Genomic DNA, 15,376 nt, shown 5'->3' on the forward strand with positions numbered 1-15,376 from the left:
CCAGAAGGGGGTAGGCCACTTTACGTAGGAAAATTTATGCCTATACTTCCTTGAAACATTTTCATGTTTCATATACAATCCAATGCCATATTTACAAAAATGAAATGTATAAAATGAATTACAGCATTTGCATTATTGGAAATAATGCATACTATGTGTTTCAGTTTTTTTGTCTAAAAATAATGGCATATCTTCTATTAATAAAATTCTTGAACAAATTACTTGGATATGGCTCTTCTTATAAACAATACAGCCACAAATTACAAAGGATATTCTTTATTTGGTTACACCTGTTTCAATTTAATACATGCATTCCTGAATTTCTTAAGGACAAATCTACCTATGTGAAGTAGGCTCTTGCCTACCTTTGCAGCAATTCCATGGTACCAATGCAAAAGGAAAAAAAAAGTACCTTTACATATCAAATTAATTCTCAGCTATTTCCAGTACTGTAACGCTAAGAGACAAATGTATGGGCATGCCAACTATTTGTTTTTTTGTAACTGTCAATGGCACTGGCCATCCTTAAAATGGACATACTGTATACTGCCAGCAAAAATCATTTCTTCATAACTGACATTGCTCCAAATATACCTAATGTTGCCATATGACTATGGTAGGCCATGACCATTACATGAACAACTGGAGTATTCTCTTTAGGTTCTTAGAATTTATAGATGAACAGGAGGGATAATACAATCAATTTTCTACATTACCATTCTTACACACGTGTTATTAGGAAATGCAAATGTTAGACTGAAAAAGTTCCCTGATTTTGAATCAATTTACATAGTCCAAATGGTTATATTTTTCATTGGTAAATTAATATATAGTATTGGAAGTGTAACACAGCTATTGCATCTGAATCAGAATGGCTAAAACAGCTGACAGGCACTTATGTAATTTCTAATCCACCAAGCAGATAATATAACTGCTTGAATTAGACCAAATTTCTTGATTTTATTAGGAATGTTTGCATATATTCTTTTTGCTTCTATCTTCCTTCTGAATACAAATAAACATACTTTTTATTGCTGGTTAAAAGATGAATTTGTGTAAAAAGAGACCTGTCCTCAAAATGTTTCCAGTGTGCAAAAATGCATGGTTGCAAAATTAGTCTTCTTGGGTTCCAGTGGTTTTTTGAAGTTTTGTATTTTCAGAGACTTCCCATACAATTCTAGGAAATATACTAAAAACACAGTTTGGATTTTCTTACTACAAAGCACTGATTTCTGAAGCAGGATTAATTATGATTTTCAGGCACAAATCTGCTTATAGTGCAACTTAAAAACAGTTAATATAAAAAGGACTTCTATTAATTGGGAATCTTCATCTCCCAGATTCATAACACGACTATGAAAAGCAATTGCCAATGGTCTGAATAATGTTCAGCAATGGACTAGCTTCCAGGAAACCTATTTCAGAAGTTTCTTCTGAATATCTTCCCAAAGATCAGTTAGATCCTGTACAATCATTCTCATGAAGGCAGAGTATAATACAATATAGTACAATGCACTATGACACACCAAGCATAATTCTTGTCTAATATTGCAAAATGATGTTGTGTAAGTGCCAAGAATTGATGCAAGATATCAACCACTTCAGAGAATGCATCATGTTGGTTATTTTGAGAACTGCTTGAGAAATAAAGTCCCTTAAAGCTGTCCCACTATTCATGTCTATTGCCATCAGGACTAGCAACCATGTATCCTTCACTTCAAACTTCTAAATTTAGCCCAGTGCTTTCAATTACAAATCCTAATATAATCCCTTAGGATCTTTTGCAGTGATTGCTATGCAGTTCTCATTGTCAAGTCCATCAACATGTTTTATACATACTTGCTGTTGTTACCTTCTAGATCTTTCAAGTTATCTTCTTGTACTTGCATATGAATGCATTTGTCTTGCCAAGACTAACTTCAAAGGATTCAATGAACACCAAAGAACCAAGATCTGCTTTTTTGTAACTGAGGTGCTCTTCCCTTGTATCTTGAGATGAGGAAACAGTACCACAACTAATACTTTCTTGTTTGATATCTTGTTCAACTGATATCAAATTACTTTGTCTGCAATCAGTAGAAGATTCTGCCAAGATTGAACTCTCAGTCCGAGAGCCTTGGGCAATATCATTAGAAATACATTTATAAAGTTCTTGATTAAGTAACAGTACAACAGTCCCTCCAAAACAAAGCACCCTGAAAAATAATAGAGAGTAGTTAACTAATATATTCTTGCTTGGTTTCAATAACATTTATTATTTTATAAGAAATTTCCAGAATATCTAGTAGTTTACAATCTCTCTACTTTTATCTTTACCTTTCTATATGGTAAGATATACTAAGAGAAAGCCTCTCAGTGAACATCCTGGTAAATGGATTTTAATATTGGGCTTCATACAAATTCCAGTTTTCTCTATATAGGCTAGTATTTCATTATACTTAATTGCTATATCCATTATTATCCAGCTGAAATAAATGACAATGATCAAGGTCTTAACTGCCAACTCCAACCCACCTCAAGAATTTTTGATGGATCTGGGCATGCAAAAACCTAAATGGATATTTATATTATAGATAGTCTTTGCTTACTGACTGCATATTCAGTAATTGAGGTAAGCCATGATGCAAAAAACAAAAAACAAAAAACCCTTTATGGCCAATTTACAACCATTTACAACATGCTCAGCATCCCTCAATATTGTGATTGCTATTAGTACACATCATCCTGTGCCTGACCTCTTCCCCCTTTCAAAGTAGAGATTGGAGAGAAAGAGATTGCAAGAGAGTAAGCTGTTTGCTCCTCTACACATCAAAAATAATCTGACTGCACTGGTAGCGCAGGTCTAGAAATTGCAGGCACACTATGCAGAGTTTACAGTACTCATTCCTCCTTTCCAATCTCTCTGTTCTGTGGGGGAGGGAAATAATTTCTGTAGGTAACCTCTCTTTTGCCTGACCGTTTGCCTCTGCCCCTTGCAGAGCAGTGATTAGAGAAGAGATTTCAAGAGAGTACTGTAAGATTTACAATAAGAATGAGGAAGAACTATACCTGGAAGCTGTTCTAAACTTAACATAACAACATGATAACATAACAAACAGAACTTTGACTGTAGCCTTGATTTCCCTGAGTCTAGGACACCTATACTAAACATAAGCTATTCTTATGTTTAGAACTGTGTCCTATATTCAGGGAAATCAAGGCTACAGTCAGTTCCTGGGGAAAGTAAGAAGCCTATTTTGAAAACACCCCCCCCACCCCTTTTGAATCAAATTAACTTTGTCAGGAACTCTATTATATATTTCTCAGTATATACCCTATGACTTCTCATTCACTGACAGCATCAGCAGACTCCTGTATATTATTTGACCAGACCCAGCCCTTCTGAGCTTGTTAGCAATTAACAGCATCATATTTTTTTCATCCTATTTGAAACTATTATTTATGATGGATCCGTGGTGGTCTCTGAACTTGGTTGTTTCCTTGCAGATGTTTAACGTATAATGAAACAAACTAGGTAATATCACCAGTGCTCTGATCACTGATTAGGAATTAGTGAAACACCTATAAGTAAACAACCAAACTCAGACAGCATCAAGGACTCCTCATTTGATTCTGAGCTACAAATATTCTCCCTTATCAGTATTATTACTTATATTAGAAGATAAGTAATTACCATCAAGTAAAATTGTTTCTATCTAGTTATGTGTATTTGCATACATATCATATATGAAATCTCATATTAATATTAATTCTTAGATTCCAGATAATTTGACCCATGTACCTTTCAAATTCTTGAAAAACTCTGGGAAGAAACTTCATGTCTTCTGTTAGTTTGAACTTTTTTCCAAATGGAATGTCTGTCAAAATGACATCAATGCTTTCTGACAGAAAGGGCAATCCTGCAGAGATAAAGTACACTTAAAAGGACTTAAAGTCACCGACTTAAACATAATTATAACTTCACATATCCCTTGGAAATGAAACGTTTAATTGTTACTCTGTTCTTCATTCAGAAGGAACTAAAAAAATGAAATCTATTTGGGCTTCTATTATTCTAGAATTCCCATTTATACATGGGGCAGAGACAGTATCCTGTATGGGACTCACTTTTTGCCAATTCCTACTTGCACTGAGTTTCCTAGGGTCCCCCAAATTTCTACAGGGCTACAGTGGGAATCAACAAACAGTATTTCTTCATTTTGCTGCTGAAAGTATCACATAGGCTGAACAATCAGCATTGTTAAAAATTCCCTAGAACAGAATAACAGGAAACATTTCTGGAATCAAACTATCTTCTTTTCATATTAACCTCTTCACAATTAGCATTAATAACTGCTAGGCAAAACGTAGACAGACAATTCATATTTGAATTCAACAATTCAATTGCCATGAATTTGGGCAATACCTCACTTCCCATATTCAGTATACTATTCCATTACTGCCCATTGTCAAAGAGATGTTGTTAACATAAAAAACTTGCTTATCAAAGGCAAATATAGGATGTGTTCATATCTTGATCACCATTTGTATATCATAACTCTCTTTAATTATCAATTTCCAACCTTAATTCCAAAGACACATATATTAAATCAACTGCACAGAACAATTCTGGGAAAAAGAGTTTGTTACTTACATTTTAGTTCTATGAAGAAGACATTTGCAAGCCAATAAAAATAAAGCAATACAAATATCAAATTTTATACATTGTATATTTTTTATGTAATTTATACAAGGTACTCTTGTTAATATTTACCTGTAACAGAAGATTTAAATAGCTGAATTTTATCTGTCAGCCTTGCATCTCTAATATTTGAGTAGGCTCCTTGCAACTGTGAATCACTTATATCCGACCCGAAATAATACACATTCTGTGGAAGAAACAAACAATTACATTAAGATTTACACATTATTAATTTATTTACACTCATAAAATACAATATTTCCTTAAAGACAATAGATCACTGACAGGCAGGAAATGTAAGCTGGAAAAGACCCAGGAATTTAGTACCTCTGTCTAATATTTCTTCTAGCCATGAAAGCTAGATTTCTTGCTTTCTCATGGTCATTTAAAATATATTTTACTCACACCAAAGGCTAAAAAATATGTGCCAGTATGCTGTCAATACAAAACAAGCTTTGTATTGTTTCTGACCAAATAAAATAGAGACTTCTTCCCAAACAGCTGCTTCAGAAAAAGCAACCCGGAAATTTTCACAACAAAACAGAAATCTCCAAAGAAATAGAATCTGATCATACAGGCTGCATGAAATAAAAGCTTTTAAGTTTTGTTTGCTTTTCATAGCATCAGTAAAACCAGAGGTAAGGAGGACCATAAATTGGAAAGGCTCAGTCATTTAATTCATTGTGTTTCTGCAAAAGATCTCAAAAACTGAGAAAATGATTAATCTGGCTCAAAATGATTATGTACTGATTTAAAAAATGACACAGATTATGTTATACCTAAGAAATAATGTTAAGTCAGTTATCCATCCATGTTTATCTGTAGATAATAATATAAATATAACAGGGAACTGAAATATAAACTAATTTAATTATTCCGGAAGAGCTGATTCTTTTTTGTCTGTTATTTCCACTAAGCAATTTTTATAGCCCACACGCAGAAATCTATTAATTTATGATTAATCTTTAGATGTTATTTCAGTCTGTTTTAACTTGTAATACACTTGTTTTTGAACAACAAAAAAAACCCCAGAAAAAGACACTGACTCAAAAAATAAAGATGTATCTAAGATCTCAGTAGATGTAAGTTCAAATGAAGTTTGAAACTCTTACTTCAAAAATTCTAAACTTGTCTACTGATAACTGGTAAGCTAATAATTAAGCTAATCTAGAAGTTTTAAAGGAAATTTATCAACAAACAGCAATAGTTGATAGAACTTACAGGCCATTCAGTTGCAGCTTCCAGAAGTATTGTACCTAGACCACACATAGGATCCAATACAAACGCTCCAGCCTGAAAAAAGAGAGAAAAAACAATTTAATACAATCTGTAAGTTATAGGTACCGCAACTGCTCCTTGGTTTGAAAAAAAGTGCAATATATTATAAATAAAACAAGCAAGTTAGATTTGATAGTTAATACTATTCTCCATTTTCACAGCACATTTGAATATTTATCTTCCTGTTCATACATCTCAATAATCCTGATAGCAGTTTATACTAATTATCCCAGTATACACCATGGAGATTAAAACCAAGAGACAATACATAACTTAATTTGATTTGATTTGAACTGCTCGCATATTTTTTGATAAATTAAGCACCAATGAATTTATGGAAATTGCAAACCATACAGCTCTCACCTACTTTAAATGCTTCAAGTGCTGCTATAAAATTCCCATAATAGTTGCTTCGTAATCAGAATGGTTATTTTGTTCATTACCTTGATTTCAGCAAGTGATGTCATAGCCCAAGCAATGGTAGATCGCAATCCAGCAATTTTAATATATGCTCGACTTGCCAAGGGAAGTCTGCAAATAATAGACATACCTAGTTAAATAAAAATAAGAACATTCAATGCATATCTAGAATTCTAACATAATGTGTCAATAATGACATGCTTCTCTTCAGGATTGTTTCCTTTCATTCATATCATTTTCCCAATATACCACATTCTATATTTCTAATTTCCAACACTGTCACTTAGAATTATATGGAAACTGAGCACATACAATCTATATTTGCAGTGTTTTGAACACTTATTTGTGGGGGAGGGGCTTCGCCTTTAAAAAAAAATATTTCTGCAAATTTTGACATTCTCTTAAGACTGTTTTTACCTCTATTTTAGTTCCACAAGTACTTTTTGTCATAACCTGAACTCTGGAAATATGTAGGAATTGTTTCACAGTACAAATTGTTGAATTTGATTGACAAAAATAGATACTGTGCATATATACAGGGGGCAAAAACGTATAAACAAATGGATAAAAAGACAGGTAAAGAATAGCCACTGCTCACATATAAGCCAGCTGGCCTCATAATTTCTGTGTGAAATTGTTAAACTACAATTATCGTAGTCATTTTAAATATCATCTTAAAATGAATTTGGCCATAATTTTTCCATTAAAAGCCACAAGACTCTCATTTTGATATGCTAACAATTAAGATAACAATAATACTAAATATAAGTGGTAAGCATTCACAACAGCTATTATATTACTATGCTTATATATGTATGTATGTATATGTGGTGTGTGTGTGTGTGTGTCTGTGTGTGTGTGTGTGTGTGTATCACTGCTTTTTTTCAAATACTGACAATTGTTCTTGCTTCTACCAATCTATATGTTTAAATGTCATGTAAACTAGGGAAATATAAATGTACAAATGTTTCCAGTACCATGTTCCAAGTTATTTGTACTTTTATATGACACAGAATGCTACAGTTTTATCATTTTAAAAAGTTAATTATTGCAATAAAATATTTCTCATCAATTTATTGCAAGGTCAATAATATGAGAACAAAAACCATTCCAATCCCTTTTTTGGGGGGGAGCAACATGTTTTCTATTAGAAAAGTCAGTATTTATAGAGAAGTGAGGAATAATAATTTATAATGTCATCTACCTGAAAAGAGGGATTCCAATCACAGAATAAATATCATTTAGATGCACAAAGATCTGTAACGGAATGAAAATTTACAATAATTACTTGCAAATAACAGATAAAAGTCAGCTTTTCAAGGATGTATTTTATTCTAAAAATCAATCTCATCCTTAAATGCATGCAAGTATTACACCAATATGAAATATAATATAGGAGTACTGTATAAGACATAGTACAAAACTGAGATAACTAATTCTGCTTTTCAATCAGTGCAAACACAAGTGATAGAGATATCCAAGAAGAAGAGAAAAATCTACAAAATCCCAACTTAATACTGGCCAAATATTTTCATTTAAATAATGGTAAGTGGAAGAAACTTTCTACTAGTGATAGCTACAAACCATTTGCAAATCTTGCTTCCTATGCAGTGTATCCTCCATCAGAATTCAGGAGAATGAAAGTTCAATGAATTAAATGGTAGATCTTACAGGAAATGTGGAAGCATTGCCTGGATTCTATCTTTAAAGTCTGTCGCTTTTCAAATTCTATCTGTAACCCTTATTTTTAGAACACTGTTTACTTTGTGTCTTTTATCTGTTTTTAGATTTCTGTAATTTTTTCAGGTTTCAATCATGATTAGATTCAAAAATGCTGGCAGGCAACTTGTTCCACTATGAATGATGTCTTTTAATAAATTTAAAATGAAATAAGACAACAATACCTCAGTCTCAATGGGTGGAAACTAATCAAGGAGAGAAGCAACTTAGAACTGAGGAGAAATTTCCTGACAGTTAGAAATATTAATCAGTGGAACAACTTACCTCCGGAAGTTGTGAATGCTCCAACACTAGAGGTTTTTGGGAAGATGTTGGATAACCATTTGTTTTGAAGTGGTGTAGGGTTTCCTGTCTAGGCAGGGGGTTGGACTAGAAGATCTCCAAGGTCCCTTCCAACTCTGTTATTTTATCTATTCTATTCTATTCTATTCTAAAGCCAATTGTAACTCATCCCCACTACAGATAGGTTATTGCTTGTTTTCACAGGAACTTATAGATGTCAAAATACAAGGAAGCTAAATTCTACAGGCGTAAGATAAGATTTCATTTTTATTAACAAAAATATACATAAAAATTATCCTCTAGTTATATTTCAGAAACTATTTGATATCTGAAAGCAAAGCCCAAAGCTTCCAACAATTCAACTTAAGTCGGATTATTACCTCTAAATCAGGATTTCTAAGATCTACTTTCCATCCAAAGTTTTTCATGAGAGCTATTCCGATAATTTTCCCCAGTTCCTGAAAAAACAATCATAAATCAGATATCAGAATTATTTGGGTAGGTGGCATATTATATAGATTCTTAGAATAGAAATCAGCAAAAAAATGGGTTGAATATTAAAGAAGCCATAAAACATATTCTACACCCCTACCTTATGCACGTTTACTGAAATCAAGCCATCCAAGTTCAAAATTATGTTTATTTCAGTCTGTCTTATTATGAAATGGCTTAAAAAAACCTCTTAAGAACAGAGCAAAACATTTAGCAAGTTACCAGTATGTTTATACACACACAAACACACACATACACAGAGGGTAAGGAAATGACAGTACTGAAATTTAATTTAGCTCCCATCTCCTTTTGACAATTAAGAGGCATTCCAAAAGACGGCATAGAAGAGTAAAATTACAACTGCTTAGCTTGAACAAAATGTTCACATTCGTTTTCATCTTCAAGCAGAACTATTTTTTCTATGTTGATGCCATTCAATAAATATAATTATGGTATTATGCATAAAAAGTAAATTAAATATCCTTTCTGAGAGTTCCAGAATAATCTGGACAGACAGTACAATTATTAAGAAAATTTACTCTTTTGTTAGTCATTTTCAAATGGATGTACAGGTGGTCCTCATATACCGGCCTCTTGTTCAGCTACTTTTAAAGTCACCACAACACTAAAATGAGAGATTTAAAACTGGTCCTCAAAGTTGTGGCTATTGCATCCCCATGGTCATATGATCCTGATTCGGGTGCTTGACAACCATCATACATTTACAATTGTTGCAGCAATACATGGCAATGATTATCATTTGCATGCTTCACAATTGGCTTCAAAACAAGTTGTCAATGGAAAAGTCAGCAGGAAGTTACAAGTTACAAGTGACAGTCATGTTTCACTATATGCCTGCATCCCTTGGTGACAGAGTTGCTGGTCATTAAGGTGTTTTTTAAAATGTTATTTTGAATGTAATAAGGTATTTTTCCATGCAATAAAATATAAAGAAAAATTCCTGTAAAGTAAATTGTAAGTACTTTGAGTTCGCAGCCATTTCCATTGTGCAGTTGAATATTCTCGTAAACAGAACAGTAGCTGAAAGATTTGGCATATAATTGCAGAGAGGAAATTAATATTGTGAATTAACATGTTTAAAAACAATAACATTTGGAAAATACAGCATATCATGGATACTTTTTGGCCTATAGAACTGTAAGAGATTTATTTAGATTCTTAATACATCAATTTGTTCCCTGCATATTACCCTTCAGTTTTCATGAACCTTAGTAGCTCCTGAGCTTTCAAATGAATAATATTTTACATACCTGTGCAGTAAATAATTTTGCAAGTATTCCACTACAGCGACATGATACTCTGAAACTAAAATAACTATTGCAAACAATAGATTTGTCTTGAATACATTCAGGAGTGTTTTCTAGAAAAAGTCTGCCCTGAGGCAATAAATTGTCTTTACAAACATCATGTGTATCACATTTTTGCTGATCTTCAATTGGATTTTTAATAGTATCTGTCTCTAATATTATTTGTATTTTTTGCTTTTCATTTTCAGTATGGTTTTCCTCTTCCAATTTCTGTTTTTTGGAATCTGGGTATTCTTGGCACAAATTTAGTTGCTCTGCTGACTGATCATAAAGACTTCTCCAGACAGCAGTTGTATGCAACCAGCATCTGGGATTCTCATTTACAAGTTTTTGAACATCCTGGATTATTCTTCCTGAAATAAAATAGTAAATTATTAGTCCATACATTTTATCATATCACTTAACATCTAAAAGCAAAAGACAAGCTTCCCTATTTGATTCCATACTTTTAATGCTCCAGTTATATAACAAGCCAACATCTTCCTTTGTAGATTTAGTAACTTCATGCCTGTATGCTTCCTAATTAAAATAACAACAAAAACAACTTTTTGTGGAGCATAAGTTTTCAAGCAGTTTAAACTATAACCAAGAGCAAACTGAATGAGAATAAGTCTCCCATGAATTAGAATGATCACTTAATTCTAAAATGCCAGTGGATGCTAAAGTTGAAAGAAATTGGTATTAATCTGTTCAGAATAGAATGACTTCATTCTGTTTTTCCAAAACTTTAGATAATTGCTTTTTAAAATCCTCAGAAAACAACTACTTTCTCAAGATGTGGATTTTGTACTGGAGCTCACAAATCCAAAAGGGTACTGTGTTTTCCTTCCAAGGAATCCCAAGCAACATTTTTTAATTTCATAACTAGCTACTTAGTAAAGGAAGCCTTGACATTATTAATTTGCCTGCAAAGCATTAAACAAGCATCATATCTGAGAAGTAGTTGGGATTGAAGCACCTAATTGAAAATTAATGCATTCTTTTAACAAAGAAAGGAACAGAAGAACATAGGACATGATTACCTTTATTCCCACGGAAGGAAAGTGGAGGACATTTCTTTAGCAGCAAAAATAGTCTTTCAGCTGACTTTAGTTTCTTCAACATACTCAGCTCAAGATTAGTATTGAAGAAAACTTTTCCGGATACATATTCTACCTTGAAAGAGAATGCATACCAATAATAAATAAAACTGGATATATATTTGAGAGTTGATTTTTAAAAAATAATATCATCCTTATTAATGGATTAATTCAAGCAACTGACCTTGTTCATAAAATGCACTGGGTGCTATGAAAAAAGACAAAGAGGGATGCTTGTGTTTGCCTGATTCCATTTATCCATTGAGAGGGATCTTGGAGTCCTAGTGGACAATCACTTAAATATGAGCCAGCAGTGTGCTGTAACTGCCAAAAAAGCCAACACAGTTCTAGGCTGCATTAACAGAGGAATAGAATCAAGATCACATGAAGTGTTAATACCACTTTATAATGTCTTGGTAAGACCATACTTGGAATATTACATCCAGTTTTGGTCGCCATGATGTAAAAATGATGTCGAGACTCTAGAAAGAGTGCAGAAAAGAGCAACAAAATGATTAGGGGGCTGGAGGCTAAAACATATAAAGAACGGTTGCAGGAATTGGGTTTGTCTAGTCTAGTGAAAAGAAGGACTAGGGGTGACATGAAAGCAGTGTTCAAATACGTCTTTGGAGATTCTCAGATTGTCCCAAAGGTGCTTTTTCAAGAGGTAACTGTACTTTCTGATTTTTCTTTGAAGACATTTTGCTTCTCATTCAAGAAGCTTCTTCAGCTCTGTTGAATTATCTGACATTGAATGCTGGCACAATGCAAAGCAACAGCCTTGCTGTGAGATTAGGGCTCACATTATGGAATGTTCCAGATGAAGAAATCCCTAGAGTTTTTGAAATTCTGTATAATATTTCCTATGCAGTAAAACTGTTGTTACACAGCAGAACTTAGTTCTGAACTTACATGCACAGCAGAACTGAACATTCACAAAGCTCTAAGTCATGCCCTCAGCAAATCTCTGAATTTAATAAAAACATTCTTTTATGACCACTCGCTACAGATTGGCTTATTTTTCAAGCATCCTGTGATAAATTCCATAATATGGGAAATTGAAAGGTAGATAGTTTTTTCTACTGACACTGATTCTAAAGTCAATGTAAGACTTAGACAAGAAACCAAGGAACGCTGATCACCAATGTAGATTTTACACTACGAAGATGAAATCATCTTTTGGGTCCAGGCCCAAAAAATAATCAGCATTTATAATTATCATATTGATGCACCGGCAAGATTTTACACTACAAAGATGAAATCATCTTTTGGGTCCAGGCAAAAAAATATCAGCATTTATAATTATCATATTGATGCATAGGCAAGAGAAAAATCTTCATCCCTGAAAGCAACAATACTTCTCACTGAACTAATCAAAAACTTGCAGTTTACCCACACAAACACCACAGACCACTTTGTTTTATTGTCATTTATTCCAGCAAAAACTCTTGCCCTTTCAATAACTATAATACATCTAGGTATTCCAGGTTGCCTATTATAAAGAATATCTAAGTTCCTTTTCCTGCCATTTAATTATTAAATGCTCAAGAACTCATGATTTTAGAATCCAGATTTTGCACATGTGTACTGGTAACACAAATGATTATAAACAAGGCCTAAATGTCACAAGCAGTTAAAAATGGGATTTCTAACACCAGACTGAAGTGAGCTATGCTAAGATGTGACACAAGGTATGGGAGACGCATACAAGTTCAAACATACATACAGGTAGTCCTCAATCTACAACAGTTTGCTTAGTGATCGTTCGAAGTTACAATGGCACTGAAAAAACTGACTTGGGACCATTTTTCACAGTTATGACCATTGCAACATCCCCATGGTCAGGTGATTTACATTTGGATGCTTGACAACTGACTCATGTTTATGACGGTTGCATTGTCCAGGGGTCACACCATCTCCTTTTGCGACCTTCTGACAAGCAAAGTCAATGGGGAAGCCAGATGCACTGGACACCTGCATTACCAATTTAACCACTGCGGTGATTCACTTAACAAATGTGGCAAGAAAAGTCGTAAAGTGGGGCAAAACTCACCTAACAAATTTTTCACCAAGCAACATAAATGTTGGGCTCAATTGTGATCGTAAGTTGAGGACTACCTGTAGTCGTTCAAACATCTTCGCGGCACGAGAAACGTGCATAGAATCACACGGGCGGTGGGACTTTTGAATAAACATGGCTAAGTGCAGGAACTGGTTTTCCGAAGCAGCGAGCGTACAAACGAGCAATTGGCCCAGTCTTCACCTCAACCCAAGACCGCCACCGCTGCCTTCCTCCCCGTATAGGTTTGGCGGCGAGCAAATTGAGCTTCTAAGCCGTTGTTTTATGGACCGACCCCGGCGCGGCCTAAGGAGTCCGGAGCCGCTCACCTGAGTGGCGCCCAAACGAGCCTGCACTTCTTCGATGAGGAAGGGCTCCATCCCGCGTCCCGCCGTGCAAAAATAGCGACTGCAGCGGCGAGCTTCGTTCGGCCTCCCCCGTTTTCCTCCGTCAGCCATTGCGACCTTGTCGCGGGAAGCAGCCGGTGTCGAGTCCTCCCCCCCCCCGCCCGGACGTCGACGCTGCCTCCGCTTTCCTCTCTGATGGCGGAGGGGAGGCCGCTGAGAAGTTTGCCTCCTGCAGGCAAAGGCGCTGCTTCCCAAGTCGCCTTGTGCTTTCGGCGCCTGCCCGTCCTCCCTTTCCAATGGAGGGCGGCAAACTGCTTTTGGGGATCCTGTTCTGCCTCTCCGCTTTCACCATGCGAAACCTAATTAATTTGTCAAAAATAAAAAAGTAAGTCCTCCTCACTCCAATAGCATGGCAGCCCCACTTAAAGGCGAACTGCGTCCTTTTTCGTCAGGAAAAATCAGGAGCAGGCTGGTGAAGTGGAATAAAATAGAATAACGGAGTTGCAAGGGACCTTGGAGGTCTTCTAGTCCAACCCCCTGCTTAGGCAGGAAACCCAACACCACTTCAGACAGATGGTTATCCAACATCTTCTTAAAAACTTAACAGTTTTGGAGCATTCACAATCTCTGAAGGCAAGTTGTGCCACTGATTAATTGTTCTGTCAGGAAATTTCTCCTTAGTTCTAGGTTGCTTCTCTCCTTGATTAGTTTCCACCCATTGCTTCTTGTTTTACCCTCAGGTGCTTTGGAGAATAGTTTGACTCCCTCTTCTTTGTGGCAACCCCTGAGATATTGGAACACTGTTATCATATCATCATCCCTAGTCCTTCTTTTCATTAAACTAGGCATACCCAGTTCCTGCAACCGTTCTTTATATAGTATGTTTTAGCTACCAGGCCCCCTAATCATCTTTGTTGGTCTTCTCTGCAGTCTTTCTAGAGTCCCAAAGTCTGTTTTAAATCGTGACCACCAAAACTGGATGCAGTATTCCAAGTGTGGCCTTACCAAGTATGAGTTTTAGACTGGTCTTTTTTAGCATTAGGGAGAACATTTTTGAAAAAAATCAGAACATTTTGGAAAACCATTCCACCTCCTGTTCAGATCTGGTGAGAAGTATTTTGCGACCCATATTGTATCAAATACATCCCAAGGAAATAAAAAAATGCATGCCCACCATGTAGGGGTACCTCAAAGTTCTGTCTTGGGCCCAGTGCTTTTCAATATCTTCAAAAATGATTTAGATGAGGGGATAGAAGTGGAGCCCATCAAAGTTTCTGATGACATTTAGCTGGGGGGGAAATGTGAACGCTTTGGAACATAGAATCAAGATTCAGTTCTTGATAGACTTGAACATTGGGCCCTATCCAACAAGATGCAGTTCAGTAATGAGAAAAATAAGATCCTGCACGTAGGCAAGAAAAACCAAATGTATTGGTAGAGGATAGATGATTCCTGGCTCAACAGTAGTATGTGAGAGGGATCTAGGAATCTTAGTGGACCACAACTTAAATATGAGCGAGGAGTGTGCTGAGCTGCCAAATATCCAATGTAGTCCTATATAGCATCAAGAATGAATGGAGGTTGAGTGAAAATGGGTTGAATATAAAACTGAATTGTTAGTTTGAAAGAAGTATTGTGAAATGGTTTGGTCATATGGACAGACTGAATGC

At 35.2% G+C, this 15,376-nt stretch overlaps 1 protein-coding gene across 4 annotated transcripts; it reads right to left on the bottom strand.

Annotated features, from left to right (window-relative positions):
• Nucleotides 1-260: 260 nt before the first annotated feature.
• Nucleotides 261-14,239, bottom strand: THUMPD2 (THUMP domain 2 tRNA and snRNA guanosine methyltransferase). 4 transcript variants are annotated; one of them, XM_087717604.1, is made up of 11 exons: nt 13,689-13,826; nt 11,485-11,652; nt 11,244-11,376; nt 10,165-10,574; nt 8,782-8,859; nt 7,584-7,636; nt 6,403-6,490; nt 5,903-5,974; nt 4,754-4,868; nt 3,782-3,899; nt 261-2,195 (listed from the first exon to the last, which is right to left on the bottom strand). In XM_087717604.1, the coding sequence occupies exons 2-11, from the start codon at nt 11,491-11,493 to the stop codon at nt 1,865-1,867; spliced, it is 1,407 nt and encodes a 468-aa protein (XP_087573730.1). In that variant the 5' UTR covers nt 11,494-11,652; nt 13,689-13,826; the 3' UTR covers nt 261-1,864. The 4 variants fall into 4 exon arrangements, with proteins under 4 accessions (XP_087573730.1, XP_087573732.1, XP_087573731.1 ...); XM_087717606.1 differs by having other exon boundaries at nt 11,485-11,581; nt 13,689-13,799; XM_087717605.1 differs by having other exon boundaries at nt 11,485-11,624; nt 13,689-13,782.
• Nucleotides 14,240-15,376: the final 1,137 nt, after the last annotated feature.

The sequence above is a fragment of the Thamnophis sirtalis genome, unplaced genomic scaffold (genome assembly GCF_051295495.1).
Source record: "Thamnophis sirtalis isolate CommonGarterSnake01/CBP01778 unplaced genomic scaffold, rThaSir2_p1.2 scaffold_6, whole genome shotgun sequence".
NCBI lineage: Eukaryota > Metazoa > Chordata > Lepidosauria > Squamata > Natricidae > Thamnophis > Thamnophis sirtalis.

Excerpts from the sequence above, each read along its gene's own strand:
- THUMPD2 (XM_014074668.2), bottom strand. The coding sequence starts at position 13,817 with ATGGCTGACGGAGGAAAACGGGGGAGGCCGAACGAAGCTCGCCGCTGC. Across the intron at positions 5,975-6,402 it reads CATCACTTGCTGAAATCAAG|GCTGGAGCGTTTGTATTGGA; the intron begins GTAATGAACAAA and ends CTCTTTTTTCAG. Across the intron at positions 3,900-4,753 it reads ATTTAAATCTTCTGTTACAG|GATTGCCCTTTCTGTCAGAA; the intron begins GTAAATATTAAC and ends TTATCTCTGCAG.